The sequence below is a fragment of the Rhinichthys klamathensis genome, unplaced genomic scaffold (genome assembly GCF_029890125.1).
Source record: "Rhinichthys klamathensis goyatoka isolate OS25496 unplaced genomic scaffold, OSU_Roscu_1.1 h1tg000554l_1, whole genome shotgun sequence".
Classification (NCBI taxonomy): Eukaryota; Metazoa; Chordata; class Actinopteri; order Cypriniformes; family Leuciscidae; genus Rhinichthys; species Rhinichthys klamathensis.
The window spans coordinates 766461-782349 of NW_026607023.1; the positions used below are offsets into that span (position 1 = coordinate 766461).

The window sequence follows — 15889 nt, forward strand, 5'->3', positions numbered from 1 at the left end:
CGTTGGGCTATCAGTTGATGAATGAATGGAACATTGTAGCGAGCATCCCATCCAATAAATCGCAATAATCTTTGTGCTTTGTTACTATTGATATGAAACAAAGTCTCAGATTTCAAATTAGGTCCATTTTCTTACGAAATTAAAAAACATAAATAGTGTATTGACGCTGTGGCGTGAGATCACTCTGGCTCAGCTCAGCTCAAGAGAAGCAGCAGTGCGGAGCGCACATGATCTCCTCTTCCGCCTTAATAATACCAGTTACAGCGCGAAATAAACATGAACGAGCATCTGAAAGTGTGTTAAAAGATAGAGTACAACTTATCGAAATCCGTATCATGTCACATGGAATCGCTCAATCACTGTTTCAACCGTGGAAAGACGTCAGTAAAACGCTTGTAAACAATGTAATGTAACGCCACATTTACCTCAAAAAAAACATATCCAGTGCCCATAAACTCGTTAGCTAGCTAGAAAAATTAACTCTAGAGGAGCATTGTGCCTAATATATGCACCATATTACATATTCATTATAATTTTTTATGTTTTTCAATATTTAATGCATGTTGTTTGAAAAAAATCTGGCAAGTTTTTATGCAGCCACCATTTAAATGTTTATATTTCATTTAACTTTATTATTATAAAAAAAAGTGTAATTTAGGTGTTTGTGTACAAATCAGGTAATTTTTACCTTCAATATTATAGTAGGCTAATGAAGCATAGTGGGCTACAACTGACTCCCAGTTTACAGCATTAGTTGAGATCTGTTTTTTTTGAGAAAATTTGCCATGTAGCCTACTGTACCTGATATCCAATATAATCAATATTGAATCGAATTGTGAAATTTGTGTCAATATCCTGCCCTAACTTGAACAATGTAAAAACAGCACTTTAATTTTTTTTTTTTTTTTAAGATTTATATTTTTACATACAGTATAATTGTGCTTCAAATTAAAAAAAAACTACACCTTATTCTTGTTTAAAAGCATTTACATAATATACATGAATATATGGAACGTGATAAAAAGGTGACCTTGAAATTGTGGCGTTAAAGATTTGGCGAGACGAGGAAAAATTTGAGTGCACCTAAATTTTGTGCTGGTGCACCTAAATAAAAAAGTTAGGCGCACCAGTGCAACCAAGGCAAAAAGTTAGTCTGGAGCCCTGTCTTGGGGTTTTGTTCACGAGTGAGGGAAGGATGGAACGGGAGATTGACAGACGGATCGGTGCAGCTTCTGCAGTAATGCGGTCGATGTACCGGTCTGTTGTGGTGAAGAAAGAGCTGAGCCGTAAGGCAAAGCTCTCGATTTACCGAAAGGACAAGATCCCGGATACAGGCGGCCGAAATGAGCTTTCTCCGCAGGGTGGCTGGGCGATCCCTTAGAGATAGGGTGAGAAGCTCGGTCACTCGGGAGGAGCTCAGAGTAGAGCCGCTGCTCCTCCACATGGAGAGGGGTCAGCTGAGGTGGCTCGGGCATCTGTTCCGGATGCCTCCTGGACGCCTTCCCGGGGAGGTGTTCCGGGCACGTCCCACTGGGAGGAGACCCCTGGGAAGACCTAGGACACGCTGGAGGGACTGTCTCCCGGCTGGCCTGGGAACGCCTCGGTGTCCCCCCGGAAGAGCTGGAGGAAGTGTCTAGGGAGAGGGAAGTCTGGGCATCTCTGCTTAGACTGCTGCCCCCGCGACCCGGCCCCGGATAAGCGGAAGAAGATGGATGGATGGATGGATAGCCTAATTTAAAGCAAAATTATATATATGGTGATGTATATCGTTATCATGAAATAAAATTACTTATATCGAAATTTTTTTCATATTGTCCAACCCTATGATTGTAGTGCAGATTAGGGTCCGTTACAGCATCACAGTATTGTTGTCTTTGGCAGCAAATTCATCCAAAAATATGTTTTACGAGTATGTATTTACATAAACATGGAATAATGGGTATTTTTAAATAATCCAGTCATTTAAATTCTTTATTAATAAAAAGGTCATCAAGAAGATTATTATTATTATTTTTTGATACTTGTTATTTACTTACTTACTATATACCAAACTAAAAGATCAAATTTATCCTAAATTATTGATAAGTCTGACATCAGTGCAAAAACAAGAGCTTCACATTATGAATCAGTCGAGTTAAAAACAAAAGATAGATGAGCCCCACAGTAAAATAGTCTAAATGTGTACTTGTTGTGACTGGACATCAGTTGATTTTTAGCCCATACACTTATGCAGTCATGTTGTGTAAATTCACTAAACACACTTTCCCCATATTTTCAGAACCGACTGTATGACATAGACAACAGCCTCAGCAAAATAATGAAGTTGGATAATGACATCAAAGCTCTGGACAGCAGGAAGAAACAGATGGAGGATGATAACCGGGAACTAGAGGAAAAGATGGAGCAGGTAACAAAACGTTTTTTTTATTTTTTATTATCATCATCAGTCATCAGTTATGAAGCTTTCACTGCTTCTCAGTATTAGTCATAAATGCCAGATAATGATCATGCGAAAGCAGAGGAAGTGTTTTGCATAGAAAACATGTACCGGATGTTAAGTAATGGATGGGTTTGGTATATTTACTGCTGCTGTTTTTCATATGATGTTGGAATGAGGGGTTTGCGTTTGCTTGCTTATCTTTGTTATTTGTTTTATATTGTTTGAAAATAAAAGAGGTCCATCCACTACGTTTTCTTACTAAAAGCCATTACATTTTCTTCATTTACCTAACTGCACGTTCACACCGCCGCCGACTTGAGCTTCCAAAGCGGCCGGAAGTCATTCATTTTCAATGGAAGCTGGCTTTTCTCAGCTGCAAGGAGCGTCAAATCCATCGGCGTCGCGTTTTGAGCGTCAATCAGAAAGTTGAAAGAAGCTCAACTTTATGGTAATGAGCTGTGACGCGGTTCAGCGGCAAGCAGCGGCAAAACGCCAGCAACTAATCGGAATATAGACGTCCTTCGCGCTGGCTGATTCCGGAGAAACATACAATGTAAACTTTCGTTCCTACCAAAACATTAGTTCCGAGAAAATGGAAGAGAAGCTAATAAACGCCGTTGCTGGGTTTCCTACATGTTTCCTATCATTTATGACATGACGTTGTTTGCTAATATGGGGACCGCATGAGCGCAACTTTTATTTGAAATATTTACGAATGCTCGTTTTAAAGCGGGAATGCAATTCATTTGCTCACAGTGACACCGATTTGACCGCAAATAATAATAATAATAGCTAACTATTCTTTTTTTACCGACCAAATGTGACCAAAACGGTTATAAAAATGCTGTCATTATAAAAGGTTTCTATAAAAGGTATTGCTAGTTTTTTTCTGTTTGTTACATTTTATGTCGTGACACTTCTATTCTCCCTGCAACGTCAGAGCGTTCAAAGCGTCCAAAGCGTCAACAAGCTTCCCCGTACTTTTTGACAAGCGTCCTTGACAGGGCGGCCAGAGCTTCTTTGACGCTCAAGTCGGCGGCGGTGTGAACGTACAGTTAGTGTTCTTCTGGACTACTTCTCTTTATCCAAATAAACTTTTTATGTGTTAGTTCTCAACAGTGCTCCCATTTAAGTAACATTAGTGTTGATGCTTTGGTTCAGTGGTAGTCAAGTAAAGTCACCTTTATTTATATAGCGCTTTTTACAATACAGATTGTTTCAAAGCAGCTTTACAGAGATAACAGGAAAATAATGCAACAAAGTTTGTTTCCAGAAGAAAATAGCGTCACAGTCCAGCTTAAGTTAGTTCAGTGATGTTTCATTTTTGTAGTAAAAAAAAAAAAAGTTATTAATTTAGTTAATTTATATATATATATATATATATATATATATATAGCAGCTCTGGAGAAAACAGTGATGTCATCGTCCAGCTCACTTCAGTTCTCATATAATGTTGTCAATGCAGGCAGATCGATTATATTGTTGAATATTAAATTAAATGTCCCCAAGTGACAGATTTGAGTTCAACCTGAGTCATGTCTCGATTTATTCCTCCCCTTTCTCTCCCCAAAGGTTTCTTCTTAAATTGTAATAAAACAGAGAGACAACCATCAATATTAAAAATGTCTGGAGAAATGTAGAGTTGTCAGCATTACAATGAAAACTAATGCCATGTTTTGTAAACATATCACCTAAAGGGAGCATGTATGGACAGAAAAACGAAGGGCCTAAGACAGAGCCTTGCAGCACACCATTTGTTCATTCCTTGGGGCGCCTTGACTCTGTTGTGCTGTGTTTTTAGGTGTTTCAGGGCTCAGATGATCAGCTGCAGGACATGTATCAGAACCACCAGCAGACTGTCAAAGAGAAGGAAAGGAGACTTACGGAGTGCCAGCGCGAGTTTGAACGGGCCGGCCGAGAGTGCCAGAGGATGAACCGCATCAAATCTGACCTGCTAGTTGAGCAAGGTATAGTTATTCATTTATTGTTCTGTGGTGGTGGTGGAAATGTGTTCTCTATATATGATCAAATAGTTGTTTCGTTGATTGTAGTATTTAAAAGAGTCAATAGAAGAACAGTGACGTCCTTTTTTTGTTTACATCTTAGCCTGATTTGCTACTTACTTGCTATTGTAAGTCACAGGAAGGTGGTATTGGGTAGATTCACTAGGGTTGCAACAAGCAGCTATTTTGATCTGATCATTACTTCTATGATTAAGTGGGGGAAAAAAATATTTAGCCCCATTAAATGACGCAAGCACTTGGTGTGGCAACCTGCAGGCCACATAAAAACATGATCCTGACCTTTTTAGAAGTTCTTTTATAAAGTACTCTCGTCTCGAGCTTTGGGCAACTTGGCGTTAAACACATTTTTGCTTTTATCTCACTTTGTGGCCTTCATCATTTATCCTCTTTTTAGATTGAAAATACTACTACTGCAAAGTTACTTCACTTATGAAATGTAGATTTTATAGATTAGTTATCGCTGTCCTAAAGTACACTATACTTATAGATATGCTCTAAAAACTAGTACTTTCACATCGAGTGATTTTGCTCAAAAATGCATTTTTAGCAGGAAAAATGTTTATTCTTTCTCAGAGCTGTTCATCGTCATTGTTTCTGTTCATTTGAAGGCCGTCTGCAGTTGGAGGCAGACAGACACACACAGAACATTAAAAAGAGGGACACCCAGGTGAAGAGTTTAGCGTCTTCCCTGGAGTTGGAGGGCTATGATCGGACGCCTCTTAACGAAAGACAACTCCAGAGCTTCCACAGACAAGTCAAAGAGAGACTGGACCAGGACACTGACGCCCTCAACCAAACTATGGTAGATAATTGAACTGCAGGACATAATTTACCACCCAGTTCACGCTCTTCTGTTATATATACAGTATATATATATCAGGGTTTCCGTTGTCCGGTGATTACCGGACATTGGCCGGGAAAAAAATGAAATGTCCGACAAAATTAAATCTCTCTGGTCAAATTGTCCGATTAAAATTGCGTAATAATCCCGCCCCCCTAACACAATATGAATTTGAGAATAAGCCTAAAATGTATAAAGCAAAAATACACCGACCTTTGGCTATTTTATAAAGGAACAGGCTCTACCGTTTGAACGTTATTAAACAACATGAACGATTGAGTGAGACGTTTCAAATATGGCCAGGCCGGGCCCAGGCAGGCTAGCCTTAAAGGAACACTCCACCGTTTTTTTTTTAAATTGGGGTTATTCACGGTCTCCCCTACATTTAGATAGGTGGGAAAATGCATGTTTGGAAGCACTGCTACTTGGGCGCAGAGATATCACGCAACACCTGAAATAAAGCTTGCCACAAATAACCGGCGAAAGTAATGATTATGCATGAAACGTTTGAATTATTGATAAAGTTGATAAATTGATAAAGTTGACGATGCAGACTCGCCATCTTCACAGTAGTGAACGCGCCTATAGAGAGAAGTGTGCACGCGCCGGCGCCTCTGTGTCCTGATTATATTGTCCACTATATTTGCTTCTTATTTATTAATCCAGGCAAATTTGTTGATGAAACATTGATTAAAATGAAGATACAATTTATACAAAACGAAATAAACTTTAAAGAAAGGCTTTCTACAAAACACAATTTAGAAGATACAATTTATACAAAAATAATATTCGAAGATCGCTGGGTTGATTATTATTCGAAAATCGCACGCACACATGCATTAGGCTACACACCAGAGCATGTGAGCAAAGCGGAGCGGTGTGACGCTTAATATAAGTTAAAAAACTGAAACATATGTTTCATATTTATAAATAATATAATGTTATTATTTTTTTATTTCATCTATGTTGATTATATGAAAAGGGAACCACATGAGATGAGTAAGATAGGATCATAAGATGACCAATATATCGGAAAACATTTGGAATGGGTCAGATTTTGACCACTTATTTAGTTTTGTTTTGTAGAAAGCCTTTCTTTAAAGTTTATTTCGTTTTGTATAAATTGTATCTTCATTTTAATCAATGTTTCATCAACAAATTTGCCTGGATTAATAAATAAGAAGCAAATATAGTGGACAATATAATCAGGACACGGAGGCGCCGGCGCGTGCACACTCATATGAAGTGTGCATTTCCCTCTCTAGGCGCGTTCACTACTGCGAAGATGTCGAGTCTGCATCGTCAACTTGATCAATTTATCAACAATTCAGATGTTTCATGCATAATCATTACTTTCGCCGGTTCTTTGTGGCAAGCTTTATTTCAGGTGTTGCGTGATATCTCTGCGCCCAAGTAGCAGTGTGCTTCGCCTGTGTATAGTGAAGATTGCGCAACTCGCGCAGCGCGTCGTCCATGACACTGATAGCAGCGGACACGAGCACTCAGCTTGATTTAAAAAAACAACTGATTTTAGCGCTAGATCTCTTATTTAATAGCGAGCTAAATGAATGATCTGCTAGTTAACTGGAGATGTTTTATTTATTTGTATTAGGTACATCCGTGCCTTAATGTTTCAAAAAGTGAATGTGTGTGAAACCATAGTAAAAAACAATTGGTGTTGATTGACGCCAATCGGACGTTGGTGTGTTTTTCCGTCTATTTGAAAGTTAGGCTAATAATAACATGTTGCATTCTATACGGCCTAATTATGTCATTTTTAAAGTTACGTAGCCTGCCTCCAGTTTTCCTCAACTTGACTAATTAAGAGGCGATATTTGACCGGCATATCATCAAAATGTCCGTTAAACGAAACCTCTGCCGGTCACTTTGACCGGCACCATTTTTTTCTAGCGGAAACTCTGAGATATATATATATAGATATAGATAGATATAGATATATTGCATTGCCAATTTTTTTACACTTTATGAAGTGTTTTATCCAATAAAGAGACATATGTAATGTTTGGGTAACACTTTAATTATATTATTTTTGTATTATTTAATGCTTAACAGAAAATTATAGAATAAAATTCATTCAGATATGTATAAATATCCTTATCCTGAAAAGTTCAATATTAGTATTGTAACGTGTTGCCATTTTTTAATAATAACTTCTTGTTTTCAGCGAGATATGCAGGAGAAAGAGGCACAGAAGCAGCAAAGCATCGATGATCTCCGTGATAAGAAGACCGGTCTAGAGAGAACCGTTGAGCTGAAGAGAGACATACAGGCCAAGAAACAACAGGAACTGAAGAACATCAAGTCTGATCTCCAAAAACTGGAGGGCTCCTCTAGCAGACTGCAGGAGCTGGACACCGAGCTTCAGAAAGCGGTTAGATCCGCACTACACCAATAAACTTGCCTTGAGCATTAGGCCCAAAGTATACTTGGTTTTTTAACGCGTGCGTTAGCGTATGCGTACAGTCGAACGCGTAGCCTTTCAAAAGTGTACTCCATTTGATAGCGTGCACTAGTGCTGCACGATTAATCGAATCGCAATCGTAATCGGGATGTCAAACCTATGCGATTATATAACGCAAAATGCCGCGATTTTATATGAACACAGCATCTCTTCTTTTTTGTCATCCTTTGACTAGTGTTACATGATCCCGCTCTTATTCGTGCAAATGCCTTAAAACCATTTTGCACGACAAGAAGTCAAAAGAGAGCGCGCTGCCTGTGAATGTCCTGAATGTGACTCACAGAAAAACGCGCGCCAGTATAATGCGCATGCACAGACCGCGTGCCAGAATACAGTTCTCTTTCGAGCTTGAACGAACAATAACACACACAATTATGCCAAAATGTCGTTTTGTCGTTTATCTTCATAACATAAGAGCAGTCTTATGATGGACAAAAAGAGTTGTGCTTGTGAGAGAATGAGGCGCGTGAGAGATCCGCGTCTCGGCAACGGCTGCTCTTAAAGGGCCAGCAGCGAATAAAGCGTTCCGTCAGTAAAGTTAATCAAAGAATAAAGGGAACAGAAAATTACTCACTGCTCTTGACTAAAGAAGTTTTGTGGGTTTAATAAGGATTAGTCTATATATTTAATTTATAATTCATGCAGCGCAGACTGTTTGATAACTTTATTCAATTTCTGTATATAAATCTGTATATAAATCCTCAATCCTACCTGTTAAGACAGGAAGGGCACAGGTAAATATGGCATTTATTATGGGTTTATGTGAGGATTGTTTGAAGTTCACTTAATTTAAAAGCTGTTATTATTATTTTTTAAGCCTAATAAATATTTTAAAAGTTGATAGCTTTCAATTGTATTGATGGAATCACTGTAAAGTTGGATGGCTATAATTAACGTTTAAAATGTGGGGGGTGTCGTCATTTTTATCCAGACATCAATGGTTTATTGATCATTATAGGTGTTATCAATCATTTAGTTGTTGTTGCTAGTTTGAGTTAAGAAATACACATTAATACACAGAATGATCACTAATCTGTGTGTGCATTTTACTTTAGAACCAAGCAAGTTGACTCATGAAGCCATTTGTTTATTATATCGCAATCGCAATATTGACCTCATTAATCGCAATATGACATTTTCCCCAAATCGTGCAGCCCTAGCGTGCACAAACGCAGACGGTCGACACGTGCGCTCTAGAAAGTTTCATCTATGTCCAGTGTTTGCGATGTTTTTCTCCAGAAGTTATGACTGATAAAAATGTCTTCTTCTAAAATAAAGTTGCGGCTATCTTACAGTATAACACCCTCACACAACCGCTTGTCAATGCATGTCCGCTGTTGTTGCAGGCTTCGGTATTTCGGTACAAAGTCAGTCCGCATGTGCGACCTGACAGACCGCATCTGTCAATATTCTGTTGGTTTCCTCAACTGAATCTTAAACTAAAATTACTATGGGTCAGATTTACAAACGGCTTGCACCAGCTCAGTCCCTTTTTTGGCGTTAAAAAATACTTTATATTTTTTTATTTGATTTACTGAAGACACACAGTGAAAAAATAGCGATGAAAAGACAGACAGTCATTTTTGCGGCTGACCTTATTGCATATGCATTAATAGGAGTTTCCCTTTCAGATGTAACATTTATAGGACTGAATTTAAATAAATTATACAATGTAATCTACTAAGATTTGCGGTTATCAATTTACTGGTGTTTGCCACATTATTTAACGGCCACAAAAAGCAAGTCTTGTCCATTTTGTGCTTGACATGTCTGCCACTCCCATCTGCGCTTTTATGGGATTACAGTCTCACGCTAATTTGCCCTGTTTAGTAAATCTGGCCCAAAATCTGAAAATAAATTGTAGAAAGAAAGCAATACTAACACTGCAACTAACAAATCTACCATCATCGGCACCCTGCATTGCTTGTGTATGTGTTTTTCTTAATGTACGTGTGTTTATAGGAGCGTGAGCTTGAAAATGCCACGCAGGCCTGCACTGTGGACAGTCTGAAGGCAGAGGTCATCGAACTACAGAGGGAGAAAACTGAACTGGATCAGGCCCAGCGCAGACTGGACCAGGAGATGGAACTGCTCAACACACACACCAGGGCACATGCAGAGATGGACATGCTAAAGAAGACCAAGGTGAACACACACATCATTCTCGCCCGCAGCCAGGTGGATGTTCATGAAAATATTTTCCTAAAAATGTAGGGAGATATATTGAACCATATTAGTACAAAATATTATTTTGTGTTAATAAAATTTCAAAATTGTGTTATATTTTCCTTAGTTTTTTGTATATTTTCTGTCCTAAAGAGCCTATATATTATTTTATTTTACTTTATTTCATTTCACAGTGATATTTCATCATTAAAGAAAAGATCTAAAGCAATAGATATGTCAATATAACACAGTTTATCAATGTTGAGATTTATTTTGCATAATTTGAAATTTTCAGCACGTTTAAATGTAAAATTGGTAATTTTCATACCTTAAGCTACCTACATGGCACTGCTATCATGCATTTTTGTGGTCAGAGGGCGTGTCTGTTTTGAAAAATAAACATTAGAATTGGTGCCCTTTTTGATACCAATTTTCTGCCCGCCTCACGGACTAGTAGCCCAAGACTGGTTTCCCACTTAAGCTGAGCAGGGTTGAGTCTGTCAGCACCTGGATGGGAGACTCCTGGGAAAACCAGGTTGAGGCCAGCAGGGGGCGCTGCTCACCCTGTGGTCTGTGTGGGTCCTAACGCCCCAGTATAGTGATGGGGACACTATACTGTCAAAAAAAGCACTGTCCTTCAGATGAGACGTTAAATCGAAGTCCTGACTCTCCAGTTGTGATTGAGGAGAGACCATATGTACAGTATTGTACAGTAGTACATTATAAAAAGCGCTTTATAAATGCTTGATCCATCCATTGTGATAACACCTTTATGCCTAATTCTGAAACAAATGCAGCAAACATAAACAAAACAAATTCCTTCGGGCAATAAAGGGGTGCAGAGGTGACGTCAGACCCCGGAGGGTTAATTCGCTGCTGGTTCCTTCAAAATTATTTCCTATGGGGTTTTGTAATGAGGTTTTTCAATTTGCGAGTAAAATAAAAGTCTGTGGTAAACATAACTTGATGATACTAAACTGCACATCTGAACAACACGGAAACATCCAGGATTCAGCTAATAATCTCGAGATACCATAATATATCCTACAAAATTTGTTAAGTTCTAGATGTGTATTAGTTTGCCAGCACAATGCTTGCAATATATAACTGTAACACTGGATGTCAGCACAGTCTTTCTACGATTCCCTGAACACCTAATATCCTCCAGTCTTTTATAAACACTAAATCACAAAAAACTAACTATTTATAACAATAGGTACATTATGTTAAATTTCAGTTTCAACAAAAAAAGTTTAACTGATGCCTTTTAAAATGAAAACTAATGCTAGGTTTATTTTAAAATGTTTGATGGGGCATCAAAATAATTTATAACATTCCATGCTGCCTCAAGCAAGAAATGATTGGAAATCTGAATTTGAAAATGAAATGCTCAATCAAACACATAATCCATTACAAACATTGGTCATCCATTTCTTGCTATGATAATTTTTCAGATAAATTTTTTCTTTTTTAAATAATTATTTCTTTAGGTCATGTGCAATCTATAAAATAGTTCCTTCAGAAATTGTGTTCATACTACTTTTAAAAAGCAAGAGTGTTTGCAATTTCCAGTCCTATTTTTGTTCATACCTTTTGAAACATTCTAAAAAAGAAAAAAGGGAGAAAAAAAATATATATATATATATAATCCGAGTGTGGGATAAAAGCAAAGACAATATATGCTACTATTTATGTTTTAGAAGTTTGCAGATTTTTATATACAGTATGGATTAACCAAATAATTCCCATTATTACATTTATCAAAATGTGCTGAATCAGAGCAAACTGTGAGATATTAACTGGACGTCACTTAGGACAAAAGGCATTCTTTCTAGGCAGTATATAGCGGTATACAGAATATACAGCACAGCAATGTCTGGATAGTGTGATCTATATACTCAAATATAGGAGTTTTATGATCAGTGCTTATGCCAGACAGAGGCTTGCAAAGTGACAGTTTTATCCAACTAGAAAATAAATAGTTCATCTCTGCTTCGGATTCCAGATGGATAAAGAGGAGCAAGTGAGGAAGATCAAGTCGAGACACAATGAAGAGCTGGTGTCTCTGCTGGGACACTTCCCAAGCAAGAGAGAGCTGGAAGACTGGATCCACTCCAAAACCAGAGAGATCAACTCCACCAGAGAACGGCTCAGCAAAATGAAGTCTGTCACACTTTGATTCGCTTTTCTGCAAACGTTTATTACAATAAGCTAGAGAATGCCATACATGATGATATTCAGTGCGAGGGCCTTTAATGTGTCATGCAGTTCTAATCATAATTTTAATGTCTCTACGGCCTCGTTTACGCTGTCAGTGAAATGTGACCCAATTCCGATTTTTTACTCGTATGCGACACAGATCGGATGTGTTCTATGACAGTGTAAACAGGAAAAAAACGCATGCATTCGGATATTTCGAGATCGGTTTCAGGCCTCGTTCATATGTGGAAATAAATCAGATGTAAATCGGATATGTGCCAATGCGACTGTCATGTAAACAGGCAGATCGGATTTTCCGAGGCATTAGGCTGCGTCTCCGCGGTTTAATGACGAGAGAAACCCCGACGCGCATCTGCAGATGGACGGATGGCCCGACGAAACATTGTGTCGTCGTAGGAGAGGAATGTGGACACACGTTGACACAACATATCAAAGGTTGGCTTGCTCATCCTAAAATTTCGGACCCACTGCTCCTCGTTAAAGCCCGCCACGATCTCATGAAAGTGTGTTTATTGCACGATTTTTTTTTTCACGTGGCATTTACGCCAAAAATAGTTTTTGCATGCATGATATGCACTTTATGGCGTTTAATACGCACGTTTACAGTGCATATCATATGCAAGCAAAAACTATTTTTGCCGTATAAATGGCATGAGAAATAAAATTTGTGCTATAGATACTCACTTTTATGAGATCATGTTCCCACCTGTCCTGAGATCTCGCTGCGCGTTCGTCCATCTAAGCAAGACCCCTTTAAACATGCGCGATGTTTCAGTCAAGTGTAAACACATGACTCGGATATGGGTCACAATTTAAAGAACGTGTAAAGAGACGGTAAAAAAAATCGGATATAGGCAACAAATCAGAATTGGGCATCAAGACCTGCAGTGTAAACGAGGCCTACGTGATAAGCGACATACACACATGCATTGAAACTGATGTCACAGAAAATACTGGCCTTTGTACAACCACCCACATACTTAAATCTTATACATATTTGGTTTCGATTCTGAGTTCCTGAGGAACAGGTCACCTTCAGGTCAGTAGTGTTCAAAGGGTGACGTTTAGCTTACACAGACATGTCTGATATAGGGCTGTCTAGCAAATATGGCAGAAATGACTTGCACTTGTAGTAGTGTACATAAACTGTTCGTAAGTTCACACACATCAATAAAAAACATGTTTATGTGTAAAATAATATCGGAGAATGTACAATTTTCCAAATGCTGTATTTGCACAATAAAATGTAATTATTCTCCAACTTACTCTAACTTTAACAGTGCTGAAATAATTCCCAATAAATGTTAATACATACTTTGCAGCCTTCAGATAAATGAACTAGCATTACTAGACAAGACTTTTTTATTTTTCGTAGTAAGGAGCTTGCATCTGGAGAACAGAAGAAGACTCACTTCATGGCAGAAATCAAACGTAAGGAAGAGCAGCTGGTCAACTATGAAGAGCGACTCTTCAACGTGTGCGGCAGTCAGGACTTCCAGTCGGACCTGAGCAAACTGGAGGATGAGCTGGAGAAGTCTTCTAAACAGAGAGGTCTGGTCACGCTGATGCTCTCACCAAACATTTCAGATCCACACTAAAATACAGGTGAAACTCGAAAAATTAGAATATCGTGCAAAAGTTCATTTATTTCAGTGATTCTACTTAAAAGGTGAAACTGATATATTATATAGACTCATTACATGCGAAGTGAGATATTTTTCAAGCCTTTATTTGTTATAATTTTGATGATTATGGCTTACAGCTTATGAAAACCTTTTCACAATATTCTAATTTTGAATTTGGGGTTTTCATAAGCTGTAAGCCATAATCATCAAAATTATAACAAATAAAGGCTTGAAATATCTCACTTTGCATGTATTGAGTCTATATTTCACTTTATGTCAGTTTCACCTTTTAAGTTGAATTAGTGAAGTTAATGAACTTTTGCACGATATTCTCATTTTTTTAGTTTCACCTGTATACATTCTGTGCTCATTTTGTAGGTAAATCTTCAGAATAATGCACAAAATCATATACATTTGGTAGAAAATGCTAATATAATGGATAAATCGTACATGAACCCATTAGGGTCGAGGGACACGTTTTGTGTATGATGGCCTTTGAATTCTGCTGAAGTCTTTGAAGCTTTTCAGATGCAGATTCTGTGTGGGCCTGCTTGACGGTAAATTACTGTTTATTGGTAAACCGGATATAGACTTCTTTTATGCCAAGTATGGCAATGACTGTTGATATGAAGTATCAAACTGGGACCCACACAGCTGAGTTTATGTAGTCCACAGCAGTTACACAACCAAGTATGTGTGCGAATTCAGAACATCCCTGGTTTTCTCAGTCTTCCGTGTTTTGAAATGTGATTATCGGAACTGTTGGGAAAAGTTACTTTGAAAAGTAATGCATTACAATATTGCGTTACTCCCTTAAAGGTGCTCTGTGATGTTGGGTGACGTCACTTCTTGCTGACGTTCAAAGTATTGTCAAACAAAACGGAGGCTGATTGTTACATTACTTTTGCGTTACTTTTTTTGCTCCTGGGCTGGGCTTGTTTTTTTAATAACAAAAAAGTTATATTTTTGGGCAAATGTAAAGACCCTTTAACACCAAAAGTGAAATAATAAGCCTCAGGCTGAAGGAAATGCAAATTCACGTGTGTACAGTAGAGGGCGCAGCTCAAACAAATCAAAGCTCTGCTGCCATTTCTGGATAACAGAAGAATAAGATGCAGGAGAAAAAAGTTTAACACTTACTTTAACCAATAAAAACAAAAAAATCTATCGTCATTTTTGCTTATGGTTTAACTGATTCATCAAAGGTCAGAAGTACATTGGTCAATAAAGTGAGATTAAATGCATGAAAATTTGTTTTATTAAACATATTTAGTTATTAAAGATTTGCATAGTATTCTGATTCTGCATTTCACCGATTTTATTCATTTTGATGAATATTTAATATTTTTTGTGCAAGTGAGATGAGTAAATGCACACATTTAGTCTAGAACTACAATGAGCATCATATTCACACACAACGCCTCTGCACTTACTCATGATTCTCTCAACATGGGGACAGGAGAGATGTCAGTCAATAAATGGGAAAACAAAGTAACTTGCGTTACTTATTTGAAAAAGTATTTTAAAAGTAATGCCTTACTTTACTAGTTACTTGAAAAAGTAATCTGATTATGTAACTCAAGTTGCTTGTAATGAGTTCCCCCCCGACGCTGATTCTCGGTGTCTTTGTGTCTTCTCTTGGCAGCCATGCTGGCGGGCGCCACCGCCGTGTACAGTCAGTTCATCAGTCAGCTGACGGAGGAGGGCGAGCCCTGCTGTCCCGTGTGTCAGCGCGTGTTCCCCTCAGAGGCCGAGCTCCAGGACGTCATTAATGACATGCAGTCCAAGCTGAGGCTCGTCCCAGACAAACTGAAGAACACCGAGCAGGACCTGAAGAGAAAAGAGCGCAGGCGTGATGAAATGATGGCACTGAAGCCCATCAGGCAATAACAGTTTTCTGTCACTCTATTTATCTTTCTGTCCATTACTCAATCTGTTTATCACTTTAACTATCCATCCTTTACTTCATGTTTATACATCCATCTTTTACTTCACATATCCATCCGTCTATCCATCATCCATCCTCCTGTTTACCCCTTCATTCCCCATCCATCCACCTGTTTACTCCTTCATTCTTCCATTCATCCATCC

At 38.2% G+C, this 15889-nt stretch overlaps 1 protein-coding gene across 1 annotated transcript in view; it reads left to right on the plus strand.

Annotated features, from left to right (window-relative positions):
• Positions 1-15889, plus strand: part of rad50 (RAD50 homolog, double strand break repair protein) — a 140412-nt gene that overhangs the window by 9330 nt on the left and 115193 nt on the right. Inside the window, exons 7-14 of the mRNA XM_056239157.1 lie at positions 2279-2407; positions 4242-4407; positions 5073-5266; positions 7491-7697; positions 9750-9932; positions 11959-12116; positions 13549-13724; positions 15444-15681. Coding sequence (XP_056095132.1) covers positions 2279-2407; positions 4242-4407; positions 5073-5266; positions 7491-7697; positions 9750-9932; positions 11959-12116; positions 13549-13724; positions 15444-15681 — 1451 coding nt within the window. The remainder of the gene's footprint in view (positions 1-2278; positions 2408-4241; positions 4408-5072; positions 5267-7490; positions 7698-9749; positions 9933-11958; positions 12117-13548; positions 13725-15443; positions 15682-15889) is intronic.